This window comes from Carettochelys insculpta, chromosome 12 (genome assembly GCF_033958435.1).
Source record: "Carettochelys insculpta isolate YL-2023 chromosome 12, ASM3395843v1, whole genome shotgun sequence".
Classification (NCBI taxonomy): Eukaryota; Metazoa; Chordata; order Testudines; family Carettochelyidae; genus Carettochelys; species Carettochelys insculpta.
In genome coordinates this window covers 9267972-9289001 of record NC_134148.1, presented here as the reverse complement: position 1 = coordinate 9289001, position 21030 = coordinate 9267972, and the positions used below count along the sequence as shown (strand labels likewise).

At 44.7% G+C, this 21030-nt stretch overlaps 1 protein-coding gene across 1 annotated transcript in view; it reads right to left on the bottom strand.

Annotated features, from left to right (window-relative positions):
* ACSBG1 (acyl-CoA synthetase bubblegum family member 1) overlaps positions 1 to 21030 on the bottom strand; it is a 91968-nt gene that overhangs the window by 27696 nt on the left and 43242 nt on the right. The window contains exons 4-8 of the mRNA XM_075006719.1: positions 19285 to 19502; positions 14344 to 14432; positions 10882 to 11002; positions 9819 to 9899; positions 2686 to 2835 (exon numbers count right to left, since the gene is read on the bottom strand). Coding sequence (XP_074862820.1) covers positions 2686 to 2835; positions 9819 to 9899; positions 10882 to 11002; positions 14344 to 14432; positions 19285 to 19502 — 659 coding nt within the window. The remainder of the gene's footprint in view (positions 1 to 2685; positions 2836 to 9818; positions 9900 to 10881; positions 11003 to 14343; positions 14433 to 19284; positions 19503 to 21030) is intronic.

Genomic DNA, 21030 nt, shown 5'->3' with positions numbered 1-21030 from the left:
AAAAAACATTGCTAGTGTAGATGCAGCCTAGGAGTATGTCTACACAGCTGTCTTATGTTGGATTAAGCTATTCCAAAAGGGCTATTCCAAAATAGCTTATTTCGAAATAAAGCTGCTACACACAAAGGGTACGTCTACACTAGCCAGCTACTTCGAAATAGCCAGAACAACGTTGAAATAGCACACGTCGCATCTACACGCGCAGTGTGCTATTTCGACGTTGAAATCAATGTTAGGCAGCGAGACATCGAAATCGCTATTCCCATCTGAAGATAGGAATAGCTCCCTACTTCGACGTTCAACATCGAAGTAGGGTGTGTGTACACAATCCGCGTCCTGCTACTTCGAAATAGCAGGGTCCTCCGTGGCAGCCATCAGCTGAGGGGTTGAGAGATGTTCTGTCCAGCCCCTGTGGGGCTCTATGGTCACCGCGTGCAGCAGCCCTTAGCCCAGGGCTTCTGGCTGCTGTTGCTGCTGCTGCTGCAGCTGGGGGTTCATGCTGCATTCACAGCGTCTGCAACCAGTTGCCGGCTCTGTGGATCTCATGCTGTGCAGGCTGAGTATGTCTGGGAGGGGCCCTTTAAGGGAGCAGCTTGGGGCTTTGCTGGCCCCTTATTTCGACGGAGAGCACGTGTGTGTGGACGCTCCGCATTTCCTTCCAGGGCAGCTCCTTTCGCCGTTATCCGTTGCTACTTCAACATTGAACGTCAACGGCACCAGCCCTGGAGGACATGTAGACGATACGTGTTGAAGTAGCCTATTTCGATGTTCTTACGTCGAAATAGGCTACTTCGACGTAGTGTGCTAGTGTAGACATAGCCCAAAAGACATTTTGAACTAGTGCACAGCTATTGAGAAATACAGCTTCCACATGCATAAAGCCTATTGCAAAATAAAACCATTGGATGCACTATGGATTATTTTGAAATAGGCTCTATTTCCTATCTTAGCAGCTCTTATTTCAAAATAGCAGTTTTGAAATAGGCATTATTCCTCGTAGAATGAGGTTTACCGATTTCAAAATAAGCATTGTGTAGACACTAGGATAGTTATTTCAAAATAGAGGCTGTTATGCAAAATAACTTTGCTGTGTAGAGCTACCCTCAGGGGCTACTAGAGAGCTTGTCACTTCTAAGCAGGCATGGCTCACTTAGTATTTGCACACTTGCTTATTCATTCCTAAGTGCACTCATCTGCATTTGTCTTTATTGAATGTCACCTATTTATTTTAGTCCTTTTCTCCTTCTCATTGCTGAAAATTGCCCTAATGGATGGAACACTTGGAGACTCCTGAGGAAGGACTTGCAATGTCCTTGCTTTCGCTGCTGTCCTTGTACGATAAGGAGGAATCTAGTGTCCAGAAAGGTCAGTCTGTCATCTTTTACCAGCACAGCATTTATAGGGGTAATTTGAAACAAAACAACAATAAATACCACAGAACAATAAGTCCACATGACAGGATGGGTAATTTGCCTATGCATAGTCCTTTAGTACCATCAGTGTTATTTAGCATTAGGAAAACTGGCTGTGGCGTATAAGGCCAAGGAAGCTGGCCTAGGAACAGAAGGCAACGTTGGGCAAGTGCTTGTGGAAACAGAATACAAAGAGGTTTGAAAAGATGTTTTCTATGTAGCTGCTTTATCTGCTTAGCATCCGAAAACCTCCCATGCCCAGTTATGGGCACGTGTCAGACCAGAGCGGGGCTGACCGCCTCATGAAGCCCAGGTTAGAAGAAGAGCTGAGGGGAACTTATTTTGACTAAAGAAGGCAGCAGCACAGTTACAGGCAAAGGGTGTTTTCCCATGTGCTGATCAGCATATAAATAGCTTGCTTGTGCACAGTAGCCAGAAATAGTTTGACAGCAAAATAGAAACGACACCAGACTCCTCTGTGGCAGAACAACAGAGGATCTGCCATGCCAGATCAAACCTTTGGTCCATCATGTCCTACTTCCAGGTATGTTCTCAGCCTACTCCCCATTCTGGGGTGACTTGCTCTCAGTCTCAACCCCTGTGTCCCATCAAGAACAGACATTGCCATTCCAGCCAGTCCTTTCAAGAGCTGCACAAGCAGTCACCCAGTCCCTGAATGCTTTCTCTTACTGCATAGCCATGTAAGGGTTAATCACAGTCTAGCCCTTGGCAAGCAAACTATTGTGTAAAGACTCTTCCAGTTGACTATTTGTCTCTCTTTGGCACTGGAGAGTTTGCTGGTTGCAGCATGACAGACATGGATTTTGTGAATAATAGTGATGTGCAATATACAGAACTTTTGCTATTCTTCATTAAATTCAGAGGAACAAAAATAATGTAACTTTGAAACATATAATATTACAGGTAAGGGGCCAAGTTTAATAAAACATTGCAAAAGCTTCTAATAGTCCATGGTGACAATGGCTGGCTAAAACATAGGACTCTTTTGAAGATATTTGTGGTGATAGTGTTTTATCACACAATTAACTGCATGAACCAAGGAATGTGATTTATAAACTCAACTATGAGAAGGGCTTGCAGATTTTCAGAAATACAGAGCTTGGATACACTTTCTTTTGCTATTCTGTCCTAAAAGCAGAGTACCACAGTATGCTTGAAGACACCATCATGATCCCATTTATTTCAAAAGCACAGAAATAAAGACCTTCATGCTTTGAGATTCTTTATCAAAAGCAGTGTCTAGAGTACATACATTGTCATGACTCAGCATGGCTCCTTTTGGCTTCCCAGACGTTCCAGAAGTGTACACTAGCACACAGCATTGATTTGGCTTTTGAGAATTAATAATGTCATTGAGTGTAGCATCTGGTATGTCATTTCCCAACTCCATAAATTCTTCCATCTACAAAATGAAATGGGAGAAAATGATTCAAGAAGTCAGCTAATAGCAAGTATGGAAATGGCAATATTTTAATAGTCTGGATAACAGCAGAAAAATTAAGATGAGCCTGGTTCTGCTGACTTTCTTAGACAATACTTCCTACCAGGTAAATTGGAATTTTGCCTGTCTGAGAGGTACAAGACCAATATAGGACCATCATTTAGATTTGCATGTCATGTAGTTCTTTTCCATTATTTATCCCAATAGTGTATGGATAAGAGCTCGTCCCACACAGTTATTAGAAGTGGAGTGTGCAAAGGCAGTAAAGTCTTATTAGTCCTCCTAGTGACTAAGGTGATGGCTATACTAAGCTAAGAAAGTCAACCACAGATATGCAATTCTAGATATGCAATTGCATAGCTAAAATTGACATATCTGTACTCAGCTAACTTGTCTGTCTACGTTAGAAAATGGGATGGGAGAAACTCTCCTGTCGACCTCCCTTACTCCTTGCCTGCCACGAGGAGTATAGCAGTTGAATGTGACCCCAAGAGGTTGATTTCGCATGTCCATACTAGACCTACACAGGGGAGCGTAGATCTGGCCTAAGTGAATAAGAATGTTACTCCATATTCTAGTCAAGTGGGCTGAAAATGTAATTTAGACATCATGTTAAAAGTAACAGAGAGAAAGCCGTGCTAGTCTATATACTATCAAAACAAAAAAGCAGTCAAGTAGCATTTTAAAGACTAACAAAGTAATTTATTAGGTGAGCTTTTGTGGGACAGACCTGCTTCTTCAGACCATAGCCATACCAGAACAGACTCAATATTTAAGGCACAGAGAACATTTATATAAGGTTTTGACCCATATATAAAGTAAATTATATCACAACTTATAATTAAAACTGCAATTACACAGTTCAGTTTTGTTAGATTTTTGAGAGGTTATTTCTTATCTATGCTGTATGTAAAGCACTTTGAGATCCTAGAATAAAAGGCTCTATGTAAAAACAAAGTATTCTTATTTTTACTGTGTGAACAATGGCCCCAATTCTTCCTATCACGGGAAGATGAGCAGATGCCAGAAGTTGGCTGACGCTTTCTGATTGTGTCATCCAGTCCCTGAAGAAGGAAGAGCATGAGAGGTCCTGATTTAACTTATGATGCTGTTGTATAGTTCCTTTGTGCAATGCAAAATTGCCTTAGAAGAATGGAGAATCTGCACTAATATGTTCTACTGGTTATTATCAGATATGGTTAATGATCTATTGGTTACTATTAGATATGTCTAGTTAGAATGCATTGATAGGAGCCTAAATGTAACATGCATACATTAAGGTCCCATTGCTTCAGTGTTAATAGGGTTGGGGATGGGGTAGTCACAGAGGCTATGTCTACACTAGGACATTACGTCGAAGTAGCCTATTTCAAACTAAGAACATTGAAATAGGCTACTTTGATGATTATCGTCTACACGTCCTCCAGGGCTGGCAACATCGACGTTCAACGTCGACGTAGTACTGGGGAACATCAAAAAGAGGACATCAGCAGGTGGGACAGCAGGCACGACATCAGGCAGGGCAGCAGGCAGGACATCAGCATGTGGGGCAGTGGGGACAGCAGCATGGAGGACATCAGGGGAGGGCAGACAGGCCACCAGCTCCTCAAAGGTGTTGGCCACCTGGTTGAAGGTGGCCATAAACTCCCGCCAGGCCTCCCGGCACCAGGCAGCCTCCTGCTCCTTGAATTGGAGCCTCCGCTCAATGAGGTCCGCCTGGCACCGGAGGGCCACAGCCACCTCAAGGTCATATGTGGTGCGGCAGTGGCCCTGGCAGGGGTGGGCCCATCCTGGGGCAGGCGGTGACCCCGGGCATTGGTGTTCCAGTGGTCTCGGAGGGCTGTCTGGGACCACGAATGGTGCAGCTGCAGAAATAGGGGGAAAGGGGGAAGGGAAGCCTTGAGTTCCCAGCCTTGACCCATGGCCCACCCCCTAGCCCCCCAAGGACCTGTATCCCCGCACCATCCATCCCCCATTGGTGTGTGCAGTGATCCTGTGGGTGGCCCCTTCCAGTGGTCTGCCCCTCTCCCCTCCCACCGGGGGTGGGGTACAGCACTGTCCATGGGTGGAGGTGCTGCTGGGCACTGGTGGCTGTGGCACCGTCCCTGTGCCATGGTGTGCCCAGGCCATGGCAGGCTGGGGTGTTGTGGGGATGTGTGGTGCCCCCGGTCAAGTGGTACCCCCGCCCCATGCTCAGGGGGTCTGTGCCCTGTGGGGTGCGTACCTGACAGTGCACTGCCAGGATCAGGAGATGCCCATCTAGCAGACACCCGCCTGGAGCTGTGGGATGGGATGTCCAGCACGAGCTCCCCCTCCTCGCTGGACCACTCGGTGGCTGGGGTGGAGGGTCCCGGCTCTAACCCTGCAGGGGCAGGGCTGGCCTCCAGACCTGACCCTGGCTCCAAGGCCAGCTGGGGCTCGTCAGCTGTGGTGTCAAGAGTGGCTGGGAGGGAGGAGGTGCCCCGGGGGCCCAGGATATCCCTGAGCTCCCAGTAATAGGGGCACACGGTGGGGGCAGCCCCAGACCAGCTGGCCGAGTCCCGGGCCCGGGTGTAACCCTGCTGCAACTCCTTCACCTTACTCCTGACATGGTCAAGAGTGCAGGCAGGGTGACCCCGGGCAGCCAGGCCCTCGGCCAGCTGGGCAAATGCCTCCGCATTCCGCCGCTCACTCTCCATGATGTGCATCACCTCTTCCTCACCCCAGAGCCCCAGCAGGTCACGGAGCTCAGAGTCAGTACAGGAGGGGCCCCGCTTCCTACCCCGCCGGCTGGAGGCCTGGGATCCCTGGGATGGACCAGAGGGGGAGCTCTGGGGGTGCTCAGGAGGCTGGCTGGCTGCCATGGTGTCCCTCTGGGCTGTGCAGGGACACCTCGTGGCACGGCTGCTGCATGCACGGTGTCAGTTTCCTGCTACGGGGTTTCCAGGTCTGTGTGGCTTTAAGAACCTCTGGGTGCAGAGATCATAGAGCCCTGCAGGGGCTGGCCAGCACATCTCAACCCCTCAGCTGATTGCCACCATGGAGGACCCCACTATTTCGAAGTAGCGGGACGCGGATCGTCTACACACACCCTACTTCGACGTTCAAAGTCGAAGTAGGGCACTATTCCCATGTTCTGATGGGAATAGCGATTTCGACGTCTTGACACTTAACGTCGATTTGAATGTCGAAATAGCACACGGCACGCATAGATGCCACGTGTGCTATTTTGACGTTGTGCCGGCTACTTCGAAGTAGCTGGCTAGTGTAGACGCAGCCAGAATGTGGGAAGGGTAACTAGCAGCCCACGGGTTAATATCCCACTGAGGCTTGGTCTATACTAGGCAGGTAAGTTGATTGCAGATACACAATTCTAGCTATGGATATTGTGTAGCTAGAACTGGCTTATCTGCAATCCCCTTACCTGGCTATCTTCACCAAAGAAGGATGATAGGAGAGTTTCTCCCATCGACTTCCCTTACTCCTCGCTATAGTGAGTACAAGGGTTTGACTGCCAATCCCGATAGGTCAATTTGGATGTCTTCACCACGCCCACAAAATCAAACTCCAGAAGATTGACACTGAGTGGGTCGATCTTTGGGGTAATGTAGATGTGGCCTGAGATTGGATTTTTCATACATTTGTACAATGGTCTATGAGCAGTGACTGTGGGCAGTGCCCCTGTTCTGTGCCTGGCAGGGAGTCTCTTCACTACCGTCTTCGAGGAAGATCTTGGACACTCCATTAAGCTTGTAACAGCAACTGGGCTTCAGGGTGGTGGTGGCAAGAGAGCATTTACATAGCTCAGGAGGATGGATCTTCTCTCAGGCTGCAGCTTATGATCAGTACTACAGTGTTTAATCTGCAGCATTCTCTGTGGCAGCTGCATTACCCCTCCATGGGAGAGCCAGCCTGGGAGTCCATTTCACTTACTCGTGCCCTAGTCCTCCAACCACCCCCCCACAGCCCATAAAATAATGCAGGACCCCACCATACAGCACAGTTACATGGCACAGGAAGAGTGCAAATCCCCTTCATGGTTTGCTTGCCTCCCAGACTGTGTCAGTACCACTGGCAATTGTACGGGAACAGGGTTTGCTCCTATGTGACTTGACTTTCCATGCCTGGTTTTCCTTTGATCTCTTCCCTATCACATCACATTAATCTCTGTGCACCTGTTGCTTGTGCTTTGTTTTCTTGAACAGCACCTGCACTAGGATTGTGTTTCCACTCCACAGAGACCAGGAGTCTGCTGTAGTGACAGCAACTGCTCATGACTGTGCCATCATCTCAGCCGTCAGTCCGTTACATGAATGCTTCTTCTATCGATAGCCTTTCTCTCATTTGGCTGCATTTGTATTAAAGTTAATAGCTCCCTCCACCACTGGTGTTTTGATCTCAGACTTTCTCTAGTGGAATATAAACAGGGCCCATGCCAATTCTGTTACAGCAGCTGTGATTATACATCATCTTCTCACACTGAAAGCCAGTGGCAAATCTGTCACTAGATCAGTAGCATTTCAGGTACATTCTTTCTCCATTATGAGCAAATACAGCAAACCCTCAATTTAACAGCCCTGGTTTAATGGACTTGGGAAAGAATGGAACCCTCGCCCTTGCTAGTAAATGCTGCACCAGAACTGCCAGAGCCACTGGTGCCGCTGCAGCAGCTGGAGACACTGGAGGAGCTGCTGGGGCTGCCATGGCTGGAGAAACCACTGGAGCGGCTGGGGCCACATGAGCCTGGGACCACTGCAGCCGTGGGGCCACCACAGTGGCTGAGGCTGCCAGGATGGGAGGAGCCACTGTATCGGCTGGGGCCAGTGGATCAGCTGCGGCCACAGGAGCATCTCGAGCCACCAGGGCCGGAGAAGCTGCTGGGGCCACCGCAGCACCTGGGGCTGTCAGGGCTGGGGGAACTGCTGCAACTGCTGGGACCACTGTGGCTTGAGAAGCCAGCAGAGCAGTTTTGGATGGAGAGCTCCCTAGTGCATCTGGCAAGGGGCCTCCAGTCCTGCAGATTCAGATTTAACAGACTTTCAGCATTAACAGGCCCCCACTTCCCCCAGTCTTCTGTTCAATTGCGGGATTACTGCATAAACTTCATGTAATGTCTCTTTCAGACACTTGAAACTCAGTAGTGTGAGTAAATCTATATCGTTTATTGTTATTTAATAACAAATGTAAATGATTAAATAAATTCTTCTTTACACTGCACATTAATTTTTCTTATCACTGCACTGTATTTTGTATAGCAGACATTTGATATCTATGTGCCTTTTACCGGTAAGTGTTTTAAAATATGTAAATCTATACACAAAGAAGGAACAATGTTGGCACTAATATGTTAAACATTTTCTCCTCACTCCTGTTACTACATGTTGAACCTCTCTAGTCCAGCTCTCTCTGGCCTGGCAAAAGCCATGGTCCAGCATGATTTTAATTAGCCAGATGTTTGCTTATCATGGGTGTGGCCAAATTTCCCTCAGTCCCATAAAATTTGCTTAGAGCCACCAGTCCTGGCTCTCAAAGTTCCATGCTGGTATTTAGCTCTCACTTACTTCTAAATATCTTTAAAGAGCTCAGTAAGCAGTGGAAGTTTTGTTAACGCTGCTAGATAATACTGACTTCCTGTGTTTCAGCAAGTTCTCTGGTTGGGCACCAGTCAGGTCTGGAGGGTGCCGGACTAGAGAGGTTCAACCTGTACTAAAATACTTTTAGTTTTGATATCTGAAGCCTTAAGAGGTTTGTTTACTATTCACTCTCTGATAAATCCTCTGCATTCTTTTTGCAGTTCATTCCACATGGTCAATGAAACTAAGTAGGGAATTTCCACTGTTAATTCAGTCAGTTCCAAATACAGTGCTGATTTCAAAGTCCACAGTAGAAAACTGATTTCTGTCAGAGCTTAATGAAAATTGTTCTACACATATTAGGTTTTATAAAACCCTATTTTTAAAACCTAAATGTTGGGCCTCTAGCTGACAGCAAGTCTGATCCTTAATATTCTCCCTAATCTTGGTCTAAGTACTGCATGAGCTAATGAAGATCATGAATGCTCCTGAACCAGTATTTTATTCTTCGCATACGTAATAGTTGTTTGTATCCAACAATTGCTTGTGGATAGAAACTTTTGCTACAAAGATTACACAACAGGAAATTCCATAGGACAACAAAATATTGACAATGGATTGTGGGAGCAAAAGCATTCTCTAGTTCCCAGTTCCAGCATATCTGACCATAATCCAGTATTCACTAAGGCTGTGTCTACACTACATTACCCTTTCAAAAGAGGAATGTAAATGAGTGAGATCATAAATGTAAATAAGGCACATATTTACATAACTCACACCTTATTTGCATATGCTTGTGTGATCTCGTTTCCAGAAGAGCTTTATCCAGAAGCAAAACCAGACATGTAGATGGAGGTCCTTCAAAAATAAACCCTATTTTTGAACGAACCGTTCTTCCTATTTTGTCTCCATGACTGTTTTTGCTTCTGGAAAAGGCTCTTTGAGAGGCAAGATCACAAGCTAATATGCAAATGATGTGCAAGATATGTAAATCTGTGCCTCATTTGTATTTCCAATCCCACTCATTTGCATTCCCTTTCAAAAGTGGAATGTAACGCAGACACAGCCTATAGCTGGGAAGAAAATGTATTAACAAATCCAAAAAGTTCTACCAGTATAGTCTCATCAGAAGTCTGGTAAATATTATGTTAATGTGATAAGTAATTGAAACAATAATCCATGACCAAGGCAGTTAACCACTCTATCTCTACTTTGCATATCAAATATCAAGCTGCAGAGTACATTAAATTAATGGAAAAAATATACTGAAGTATTCTGAACAGCAAAAACTTTTGAAAACATTGTGAACCACTGGCAGACATTCCTCAGACAAAAAGGGAGGTTAAATTCATCAAATGAATGAAATGTTACACAGTTCTGAAGTTCACATACCGTATATAAATTGGGATGTCTCTCTGGCAAAGAGTCATTGTACAACACAACTGCTTTCAAGTATGGTAGACGATTCCAGATCTGATGAGGTTTTATAAACAATAACATATAATTTATTATTCATTTGTTTCAGATGTAATTAAATCAAAATCAGAAAGGGATTTAGATTGATGTCCTCGAAAATGCTTAGACCTACAACAAATAATATTCTTCCCTAATGCTACTTGGACCTAGGTTATCCCAATGTTTCTGTGGAACCACAAAGGCCTTGCAGCATGCCCTGGAGATTATATCCATTCTCCATCTGAGCAAGGTGCTCAAATGAGCTCCCTCCTGAGTGGAGGACTTAATTCAAAATGAACTGCCAGCACCTCTTTAGCTTTCTAGATTGAAACATGTTTAGACAAAAAACAAGCATCAGGATTCAGATACTTTTGTCACTTGCTTTTGATAGTGTACCATGGTATTCAAATAGCGTAAATGGAAATGGAGTGTCTGAAGGGATCTATGCCTTGTACGAAGGTTCAGGAGTATCTTATACCTAAATATGGACAAAATAAACACAGAGCTTAATGCAGTCCAAATCACATGAAATGTGTCAGCCCATAAAAGGTCACTCTGCTAGTCAGAACTCAGCTTCACTACATTAGTTCATCCTGTAGTGAAATTGTAATTGCAGTGAAGTATTGCCATCCTAGTAACTGGCATCGAAACTGACTGTGATATCCCACTCAGTTAAGCTATGATGCCTATCACCAGAAAATAGCTTGCCAGATAACGCTGTAATAAGTTGACTAGCGTGCTGCCTAGTAGACAGAATAAGAACCGCCCAGGTGTGTGTCAGAGGGACTATGCTTTTTAAGAATTATGGAGATCATCCTTTAGCTCAAATATCTCAATTGGCAAAAGGCCTGTGATTTAAGGACAAAAAATTTAGTTCTGCCTTTCATTTTGTCAGATGTTCAAAGTGACCATTATGTGGCTAAAAGATTTGATACTTGGCCTTCCACAGCATCAAGACCAGAGAAATCATACTTCAGAAGTCACAAAAGCATCCTCCTACCTGCATTATCTTGTCCAATTGTTTTTGATTTTCCACCACAATGATATTGGCTTTGGAGTCATAAGCAATGTAGTGGCAGGCCTCAGGAGCATTAGTTGCATAGATGCCTGTGACGATTCCTCTGTTAAAAAAAGTGAATTTGAGGGAGAAGCAGGAAAACACTGAGCACATGACACACTTTTTCCTTGATACTTCAAAGGGAAGGAGAATTTGAGACTGGATGAAATCCAGTGGAGTGCATTGAGCTATGGGCACACACAGATATGACTGTCAGTCTTGCTCCAAGTGTTCGGCGCAACTAACATTCACAGATGCAAGAAAAGCATTCAGTAGTTAGCCTGAAAAACAGCACCGTCACGTGAGAGCGTGAATGTCTGAAGCAGTCCCAGCCTTGTCTATACGAGGGAAATTCAGAACTGATGCAATAATAGCAGAGGCTGTAGTGTAGGACTCAGACATTTTAACTGGCATATTGCCTAGCACAGGCTTAGGCCAAGCAGTGGTACAAATGCCCAAGTCCTCTTTACAGGACAGCCTCCGCTATTTCTGCCACTGAGAGAGCTACACAGACCATGAATTACCAGTCTGAAGTTTACTGGTGTAGGTGCAGCCTCAGTGAGACCAAACCAATAAATCTTGGAATTAGATAGACAGACCCTGCTGACAGAAAGAATTTGGCTGGTTAGTGCTTTGCTTATCATTTCATCAGTGTGGACATAACCTGTGCAGCAGTCAGGCCAGGGATCGGTCCATGGGCAGGCTCAAACACACTGACAAGAAATTGATGGACTCATGGCAGCCAACAGAATTGCTGGATCCCTGGGCAAGATGTGGGGTGGGTGGGCTAGCTCCATGCCCCAGAAGGGGTGGAGCCTTGAGTGAAAAGGGTAGGGCTGGGTCTCGGCTCTCCCAGCCACCTGTCCAGGGCCACCCAGAGTGTAACACCTGTGGCTCCAGCAGTGATTTATAGGACCTGGAGTCTGGGACTTCAGACACCACTGCCTCTAGAGCAGCATTGCCAGGCCTAAGGGAAGCCACCCTCTTTGTGCCCCCATCCCAAATTCTCAGCAGCCCCAGTTGAGCTTTGATTCCATATTGCGCAAGGAACAAAGATAAGGGAAATTACAGTATCTTGGGTATCTATCGCAATTGGGCCTTTAGAAAACAGGCTCATTTTGGGAGGGTTTGGACTGCTTTACTTTAGGTACAAGGAAAGTAACAAGTCTTCTCTTTGTGACTAAACGTCCTAATGGACTCCAGTGCAGCTTAGGAGCTGGGAACTTTTGTAAATGAAATAATACTACAGGTCATAGTTTAAGGCAGTGATGGGCAACCTAGGCTAGTGAATGGCCTTTCTTCATCTCAATGGGTGGCAGGACAGCTGTAACCAAGACAGTCTCCCAACATAGGGTAGTTTTGCACTTGGGTACCCAGAATTTGCGAGGTGGGCTGACTGACCCCCAGCAACGCTTTGACCATGTGCAGAGGGAATGCACGTCTCACACAATCAATGTAGTGTGCAACCAGCCTGCGTCTCACTTCACGTCTCTTGGTTTATGTGTGTATCGCTTTAGTGATACTGGTGGAAAAAAAATTACATGGCTGGAAACTAGCGGAATCTGGCAACCTTGTAGCCAAGAAAGCTAACAGCATACTGGGGTGCATTAGGAGCAGCATTTCGAGCAAATCTAGAGAAGTAGTTATTCTTCTTTATTCGGCACTGGTGAGGCCACATCTAGAATATTGTGTCCAGTGTTGGGCCCCCCAGTATAAAAAGGATATGGATTTGCTGGAGCAGGTTCAGCGAAGGGCAACAAAAATGATTAAGGGTCTGGAGCACAAGACCTATGAGGATAGGCTGATGGATTTGGGCTTGTTTAGTTTACAGAAAATAAGACTTAGAGGTGATTTAATAGCAGCCTTCAACTTCCTGAAGGGGAGCTCTAAAAAGGAGGGTGAGAAACTGTTCTCAGCGGTGTCAGATAGCAGAACAAGGAGTAATGGTCAGAATTTGAAGAGGGAAAGGTGTAGGTTAGATATTAGGAAAAACTTCTTCACCAGCGGGTGGTGAAGCATTGGAATGCGTTGCCTAGAGAGGTGGTGGATTCTCCATCCCTTGAGGTTTTTAAGTCCTGGCTGGACAAGGTCCTGGCTGGGATGACTTAGTAGGGGTTGATCCTGCTTGAAGCAGGGGGCTGGACTAGATGACCTCCTGAGGTCCCTTCCAGCCCTATGATTCTGTGATTCTGTGAACCTTCAGAGTTGGCAACTAGAAACACAATGTTTGATGGGCTACACATAGAACCCTGATGTGCTGCAAGTGGCCCATGGGCTGCAAGCTACTCACCACTGGTTTAGGGACTCTTAAGCTCACCTCTTGGGGCACTGTAAGCCACAATTGCTACTCTCGTAGCAGAGAGAAAGCCATGCTAGTTTATATACTATAAAAAAAAAAAAGCAGTCAAGTAGCACTTTAACAAAATAATGTATTAGGTGAGGTTTCGTGTCACAGACCCGCTTCTTCAGACCATAGCCATACCAGAGCAGACTCAAAATTTAAGGCACAGAGAACCAAATACAGTAATCAAGGTAGACATATTTTGCATACTTGGCTTAATCTCATTCTTGACTCCCCCTCCCGCCATTTTTACCCCTCTACCCTCTGATTTGCTCACCTTGGCCGTGTCTACACTAGCCAAAAACTTCGAAATGGCCATGCAAATGGCCATTTCGAAGTTTACTAATGAAGCGCTGAAATACATATTCAGCACCTCATTAGCATGCAGGCGGCCGCGGCACTTCAAAATTGACGCAGCTCGCCGCCACGTGGCTCATCTAGACGGGGCTCCTTTTCGAAAGGACCCTGCCTACTTTGAAGTCCCCTTATTCCTATCTGCTCATAGGGGACTTAGAAGTAAGCAGGGTCCTTTCAAAAAGGAGCCCCATCTGGATGAGCCGCATGGCGGTGAGCTGCGTCAATTTCGAAGTGCTGCGACCGCCTGCATGCTAATGAGGCACTGAATATGTATTTCAGCGCTTCATTAGTAAACTTCGAAATGGCCATTTGCATGGCCATTTCAAAGTTTGGGGCTAGTGTAGACACAGCCCTTGATATTTCTTTTTGACTTGTCTACTTTGATTACTATTTTTGGTTCTCTGTGCCTTAAATATTGAGTCTGTTCTGATATGGCTATGGTCTGAAGAAGTGGGTCTGTCCCACAAAAGCTCATCACCTAATAAATTATTTTGTTAGTCTTTAAAGTGCTACTTGATTGCTTTTTTGTTTTGATAGCTCTACTATGTTTAGTTGCAGACTTGTGGTTTGTGTTGGCATGCACAAAAAGCATGAAATGTGATTTCTCTTCTTTCCCTTTCTGCAGGACAGGATGGCCACTCACTACAGAATCAAATTCTACAATGTAAACCATTCATTTCTAGACCTAACACCAATCCAAAACTTACCCGGCAAAAACAGCTCCAACAGCTGAAATGAACCATTTTGGAGAGTTAAATCCAAGTATGGCTATGCTGTGGAATCGTTCAAGACCAAGCTTAAAACAAAAGAACAAACACTGGGATTCATAATGCTTACAGATTTGCGAGAAAGATACAGTGAACACAGAAAAAACTAGAAGATTTAGAGCTCTTAATTATTTATGCATTCATTCATTTATTATTTATTTATTGCCCTAAAATTTACCCATCATTAGCTCTAGGCATGTGTGAAAAATGTATTAATAGATCATTTCTCTTCTGCCCTTCAAGTTAGTTCTAATATCTTCTGAGCAAATTCTCTGAAGAAAGGGAAAAAAAAATAGATAGTGACAAGTCTAGTGACAAGTCAGCTGTTGTGACCTGCACTGCATGTGCTATGTTTGTTTTCCTCCTGGAAGACAGAAAGGATTTTGTATGTACCAAGTGCAAGCTGGCCGCCATCTTGGAAGAAAAGGTTAGAGGACTTGAGGCACAAATATCAACCCTTTAGTCCATCAGAGAAGATGAAGACTTCCTCAGTAGAAGGCATTATTTAGTACTACAGGCACAGGAGGCTGAGCAACCGATGAGGGCAGTAGAAACCAAGGAAGAAAACTGGAAGCATGTAACCTCCAGGAGCCAAAAGCCAATTCAGTTATCTCCAGTTCCTGTCGAGGTAAGCAACCACTTTCAAGCTCTCTGCACTAGTGATATAGTGGAGAATGCTGTGGCAGAGACCTCCCAGAGAAGGGATCAGAAGAAGACCTCACTGGCTGGAAAGCATGGAATGTGTAGTCCTAGGGATGGCAGTTCTAGGACCACCACCCCCAAAAGAAGATGGGTGGTGGTGACTGGGGACTCCCTCCTAAGATGGACTGAGTCATCCATCTGCCATCCAGACCTAGAATCTTGGGAAGTTTGATGCTTAGTAGGAGCTAGAATCCAGCATGTGACAGAAAGACTTCCAGAAATCATCAAACCTGCAAATTATTACCGCTTCCTACTTCTCCATGTAGGAACCAATGAGGCAGCAAAGAACAACCTTGAGTGGATCACTGTGGATTATGTAACTCTGGGAAGGAAGATCAAAGAGTAGGGAGTGGAAGTGGTATTCTCATCCATCCTCCCTGTTGAAGGAAGGGGTCCAGGTAGAGATTGTCAAATCATGGAAGTAAACACATGGTTGCGCAGGTGGTGCTGGAAAGAGAGATTTGGTTTCTTCAACCATGGGATTCTGTTTCAAGAGCAAGGATTGCTAGGAAATGACAGGATCCACCTAACAAAGAGAGAAAAGAGTATATTTGTGGGCAGGCTTGCAAACCTAGTGAGGAGGGCTTTAAACTAGGTTTGTTGGGGGACAGTCACCCAAGCCCTGAGATAAGTGGAAAAGAAAGAAGGTACAACAAAAAAGGACCACTCATTCCAAAGAAGGAAATTGGCCAGTCAGCTTATTATCTAAGGTGTTTGTACATGAATGCAAGAAGCCTGGGAAACAAACAGGAGGAATTAGAGGCCCTGGCATGATGTATGAGGTGATTGGAATAATGGAGACTAGGTGGGATGACTCATGTAACTGGAGCACTGTCATGGAAGGGTATAAACTGTTCAGGAAGGACAGGCAGGGAAGAAAAGGAGGAGTTGTGATTTATGTGAGAAAGCAATACAATTGTTCAGAGCTCCAGTTTATGGAGGGACAAGAGACAGCTGAGTGTCTTTGGGTTAAGCTTAGGAGCAGAAGCAACAGAGGCAATGTAGTGTTTGGTGTCTGCTATAGGCCACCAGATTAACAATCCAGGAAGTTTTTGCAGAATGCTGGGGATAACTTACTAATACAAGTGCTGAAGGAACCAACCAGGGGCCATGTGCAGCCTGACCTGCTGCTCACAAACAGGGAAGAACTAGTAGGAGACATAAAAGTGGGTGGCAACTTGGGCTGCAGTGATCATGAAGTGGTAGATTTCAGGATTCTGACAAAAGGAAGAAAGGTGAGCTGTAATATACAGACCCTTGATTTCAGAAGAGCAGACTTCAACTCCCTGAGAAGACTGATGGGCAGAATCCCCTGGGAAGCTAATATGAAGGGGAAAGGAGTTCAGAAGAACTGGCAGTATTTTAAAGAGGCCTTGTGGAAGGCACAGGAACAAACCATACCGATGCACAGTAAGAAAAGCAAATATGGTAGACAACCAGCTTGGCTTACAAGGGAAATCCTTGGTGAGCTTAAACTCAAAAAGGATGCATACAAGAAGTGGAAACTTGGACAGATGAGTAAGGAGGAGTATAAATATATGGCTGGAGAATGCCGAGGGGTAATCAGGAAAGCGAAAGCACAGTTGGAACTGCAGCTAGCAAGGAATGTGAAGGGCATCAAGAAGGGCTTTTACAGGTATGTTAACAATAAAAACATTATCAGGGAGGGTGTGGGGCCATTACGGGATGAGGGAGGTAACCTGGTGACAGATGATCTGGGAAGGCTGAAGTACTCAATGCTTTTTTTGCCTCAGTCTTCATGGACAAAAGTCAGCTCCCCAACAATGGCACGAGGCAATGCAGTATGAGAAGGAAGTGGGCAGCCTTCAGTGAGGAAAGAACACTTCACGAGGTATTTAGAAAAGCTAGACACACACAAATCCCTGGGTCTGGATTTAATGCATCCAAGGGTACTGAAGGAATTGGCAGATATCATTGCAGAGCCTTTGGCTATTATCCTTGAAAACTCATAGAGATTGGGAGAGGTCCCGGATGATCGGAAAAAGGCAAATGTAGTGCCCATCTTTAAAAAAGGAAAGAAGGACAATCCAGGGAACTATAGACCCATCAGCCTTACCTCAATCCCTGGGAAAATAATGGAGGGACTTCTCAAGAAATCCATTTTGGAGCACTTAGAAGAGGGAAAGTGATCAAGAGTAGTCAACATGGATTCACCAAGGGCAAATCATGCCTGACCAATCTGATTAGTCTCCCACAATATTCTTAGCCATAAATTAAGGAAATATGGATTGGATACATGGACTGTAAGATGGATAGAAAACTGGCTTGACAGACAGGCCCAACAGGTAGTGGTCAATGGCTCAGCGTCTGGTTGGCAGTCAGTTTCAAGTGGAGTCACGGATTGAATGTTTCTAGGGCGAGTACTGTTCAACATCTTTATTAATGACTTAGCTTGAGGGGCTGGATTGTACCCTCAGCAAATTTGCAGATGGCACTAAGGTAAGGGATCAGGTAATACATTGGAGGGTAAGGATTGGCTCCAGAGTGACCTGGACAAATTGGAGGATTGGGTTAAAAGAAATTTGATGAGGTTCAACAAGGACAAGTGCAGAATAATCCCAAGCATTGTTATAGGCTGGGGACTGACTGGTTAAGTAGCAGTGCAGCAGAAAAGGACCTGGGGATTACAGTGGATGAGAGGCTGGATATGAGTCCTTGTAGCCAAGAAGGCTAATGGTATATTGAGTGCATTAGGAGAAGCATTTCCAGCAGATCTAGAGAAGTTATTATTCCCCTCTACTCAGCTGTGGTGAGGCCTCATCTGGAGTATTGTGTCCAGTTCTGGGCTCCCCAGTATAGAATGGATATGGACATATTGGAGAGGATTCAGTGGAGGGCAACAAAAATGATTAGGGAGTCTGGAGCACAGGACCTATGAGGAGAGGCTGAGAGATTTGGGCTTATTTAGTTTGCAGAAGAGAAGACTGAGGGACAATTTGATAGCAGTCTTCAACTTTCTGAAAGGGGGCTCTAAAGAGAATGGAAAGAGAGTGTTCTCAATGGTGACAGATGACAGAACAAGGAGCAATGGTATGAAGTTACAGAGGGAGAGGTGTAGGTTGGATATTAGGAAAAATTATTCCACCAGGAGAGTGGTGAAGGACTGGAATGTGTTACCAAGAGAGGTGGGGGAACCTCCATCGCTAGAGGTTTTTAAGTCCTGGCTTGACATAGTCATGGCTGGGATGATTTAGATGGGGTTCATCCTGCTTTAGGCAGGAGACTGGACTGGAGATCCCTTCCAGCCCTAGAATTCTATGATTAGACTATAAGGTGCCACAGGGCTTCTTGTTGTTTTTGCAGATACAGACTAACTCAACTACCTCTCTGATATATGATTCTATGATAAAAACAGCACAAATGGAATCAGTGCCTGAAATCAACACTTTCTATGTTAATGCAAATATGAAATTCTCCCACCCTGCCCTCCCAAATTCCCAGTCCAGTTCCTTAAAAGTCTGAAAAATGAAAGGTCTTTGCCAAATGAACTAAAGTTCAATACATATTAGACTTATCCCATAGTCAGAATCTTTACTAAATCCTTTTCATCCTGTCAGGTTAATTCTGTTTAGTATTAGTTAGGGCTGAATTGTTGATGTAGTACATAGTGCTCAGTGAGGAATGTTGCAGAGCTGTAGGGACCTAGGGGACCTCATGAGGAACTCTGCTTCTGAGCTTGCAGGGGGAATATATGGCACCACTCTGAAGGGTACTGCAGTAGGCATAATTCTCCCTGTTCTCCAGGGATCCAGAGGTCTTCTGGATGTCCCTGGAGGAGGGGTTCTCCTTCTAGATCCCTGGAGAACATGGAGAACTATGCCTGCTGCAGTACCCTTCAGAATAGTGCCATATGTTCTCCCTGCGAGCTCAGCCCCCGCAGTAGACTTGTGCAAGGTAGGTGACAAATGGGATCAGACTGAGAGGGCCCCATTGACATTTGACTAGGACAGTTACTAATCTTAGAAAGCTGTGTCTAGTAAAGAGACATGATTGGACACTTACTTCAATAAAGGCTGTGATTCAGTTTTTGTCAGTCACTATGATTGCTACTCTCCACAGAGACTAAAAATCCAGAGGCATATTTTCATGCTGTAACTTGTAATAAAAAACCTCATCTAACAAGTACGAGTTTAGACTGTTGTTTTTTTAAACACGTACCTTCAAGAAGCTTTTGGCTGCTTTCCGAGAAAGATTATAATATTCTGCAAATGTGATCTTTTCCCATCTTCCATTCTTTTTGCTGGTCAGAGCATTGAGATGCCCATATTTCTCCACAGTCTCTTTGAACATCTGATGAACTGTTATTGGCGATTGTGCACATGAATTATCTATTCTCAGTTTGACCACACTATCAGCAAATGTAGTCCATAAAGGTTCTGAAAGGCAAGTTATTTTCAAGATAGTATATCAGTGGGAAAAGTAGTATGTGTTACGTAATTAAAGACTACTGTTAAAATTCATATACACGAAGTGTCAAAATAAGGCTGCACAGACAACCTTACTTCTGGAATTTCTAAACTTTTGCATGCTTAACTTTGTAACCTTAAAGTTCTCTTAACACAGGCTATTTTTAAAGTATAAGTATGTACTGCAGAAGGGAGCCATAGTGAACCACAAGCCAAATATGAGTCAATGCTGTTGCAAAAAAAGAAAACATGATTCTGGGATGCACTAACAGGAGTGTTGTGAGCAAGACACAAGAAGTCATTCTTCTGCTCTACTCTGTACTGATTAGGTCTCAATTGGAGTATGTGAAAGATGTTGAGAGACTGGAGAAGATCCAGAGAAGAGCAACAAGAATGATTAAATGTCCAGACAACATGAGCTATGAAGGAAGACAGAAAGAACTGAGGTTGTTTAGTTTAGAAAAGAGCAGACTTAGAGGGGACATGACAGCGGTTTTCAAGTACCTAAAAGAGTATTACAAGGAGGAGAGAGAAAAATTGTTCTCCTTGGCCTCTGAAGATAGAAGAAAAAGCAATGGACTTAAACTGCAGCAAGGGAGGTTTAGGTTGGACATGAGTTAAAACTTCCTAACTGCCAGAGTGGTTAAACATTGGAATAAATTGTCTAGGAAGGTTGTGGATTCTCCATCACTGCAGCTAATTAAGAGCAAGTTAGATAGACACTTGCCAGCAGTGGTCTAGATCGTGCTTGGTCCTGCTGTGAACTCCATTCCAGTTCTAGTGTTCTGTGATGCTATGGCTCCTAATTTTTTAGAAAACTTAAAAATTAGAAAAAGTCAATATGTAGAACCTATTCAGTTTCCACATGATTCATCAGTTGTGATTTCTAGTGTCACAGCTCTGTCCATGGTGTAGCTGGTAGCAGTAGATGCCTGTACATGGAATGGATACAAACGTTGCAGAGAACTGTATGGGGTTCAATCAAAGATTTTTGATCAGTGTCTGGTAACTTGCAAAAATGCAAGATGCACCAATATCATACTTACAGAATATCTGTTCCATTTTCAATTCACACTATGTGAACACATGGCACTGGCTTGTGGAGAACTGAGGGCATAATGTTTTTGGTGGGTATCTAATAGCCCTTTATTTTGCGGCTGACCAATGTTACATCCTAGGACTGTTTTTGCTGAGATTTGTATGAAGCCAGGTGATTTAATTTTTTTTTTAAAAAATCCCACCTTTCCATAGTCTTCACTCACACACACTTTCTTGGGAATCTTACGCTGTGTTTTAATTGCTGTCAGCTGTCTTGGACCCACGAGTGCTGTACACTGTTATGGTGACAAGCACAAATATGCAGAAGACGATTGGGCTGTGTTCCAGCAGTCAAAACCAGACAAATTCAGCAGCAGTGGCAGTGGCGTCAGGATGGAGAAAAAGAGGACAATGACGAGTTGTTGGAACTAGAACAGTTTCTTGGATCAGCTACATGGCA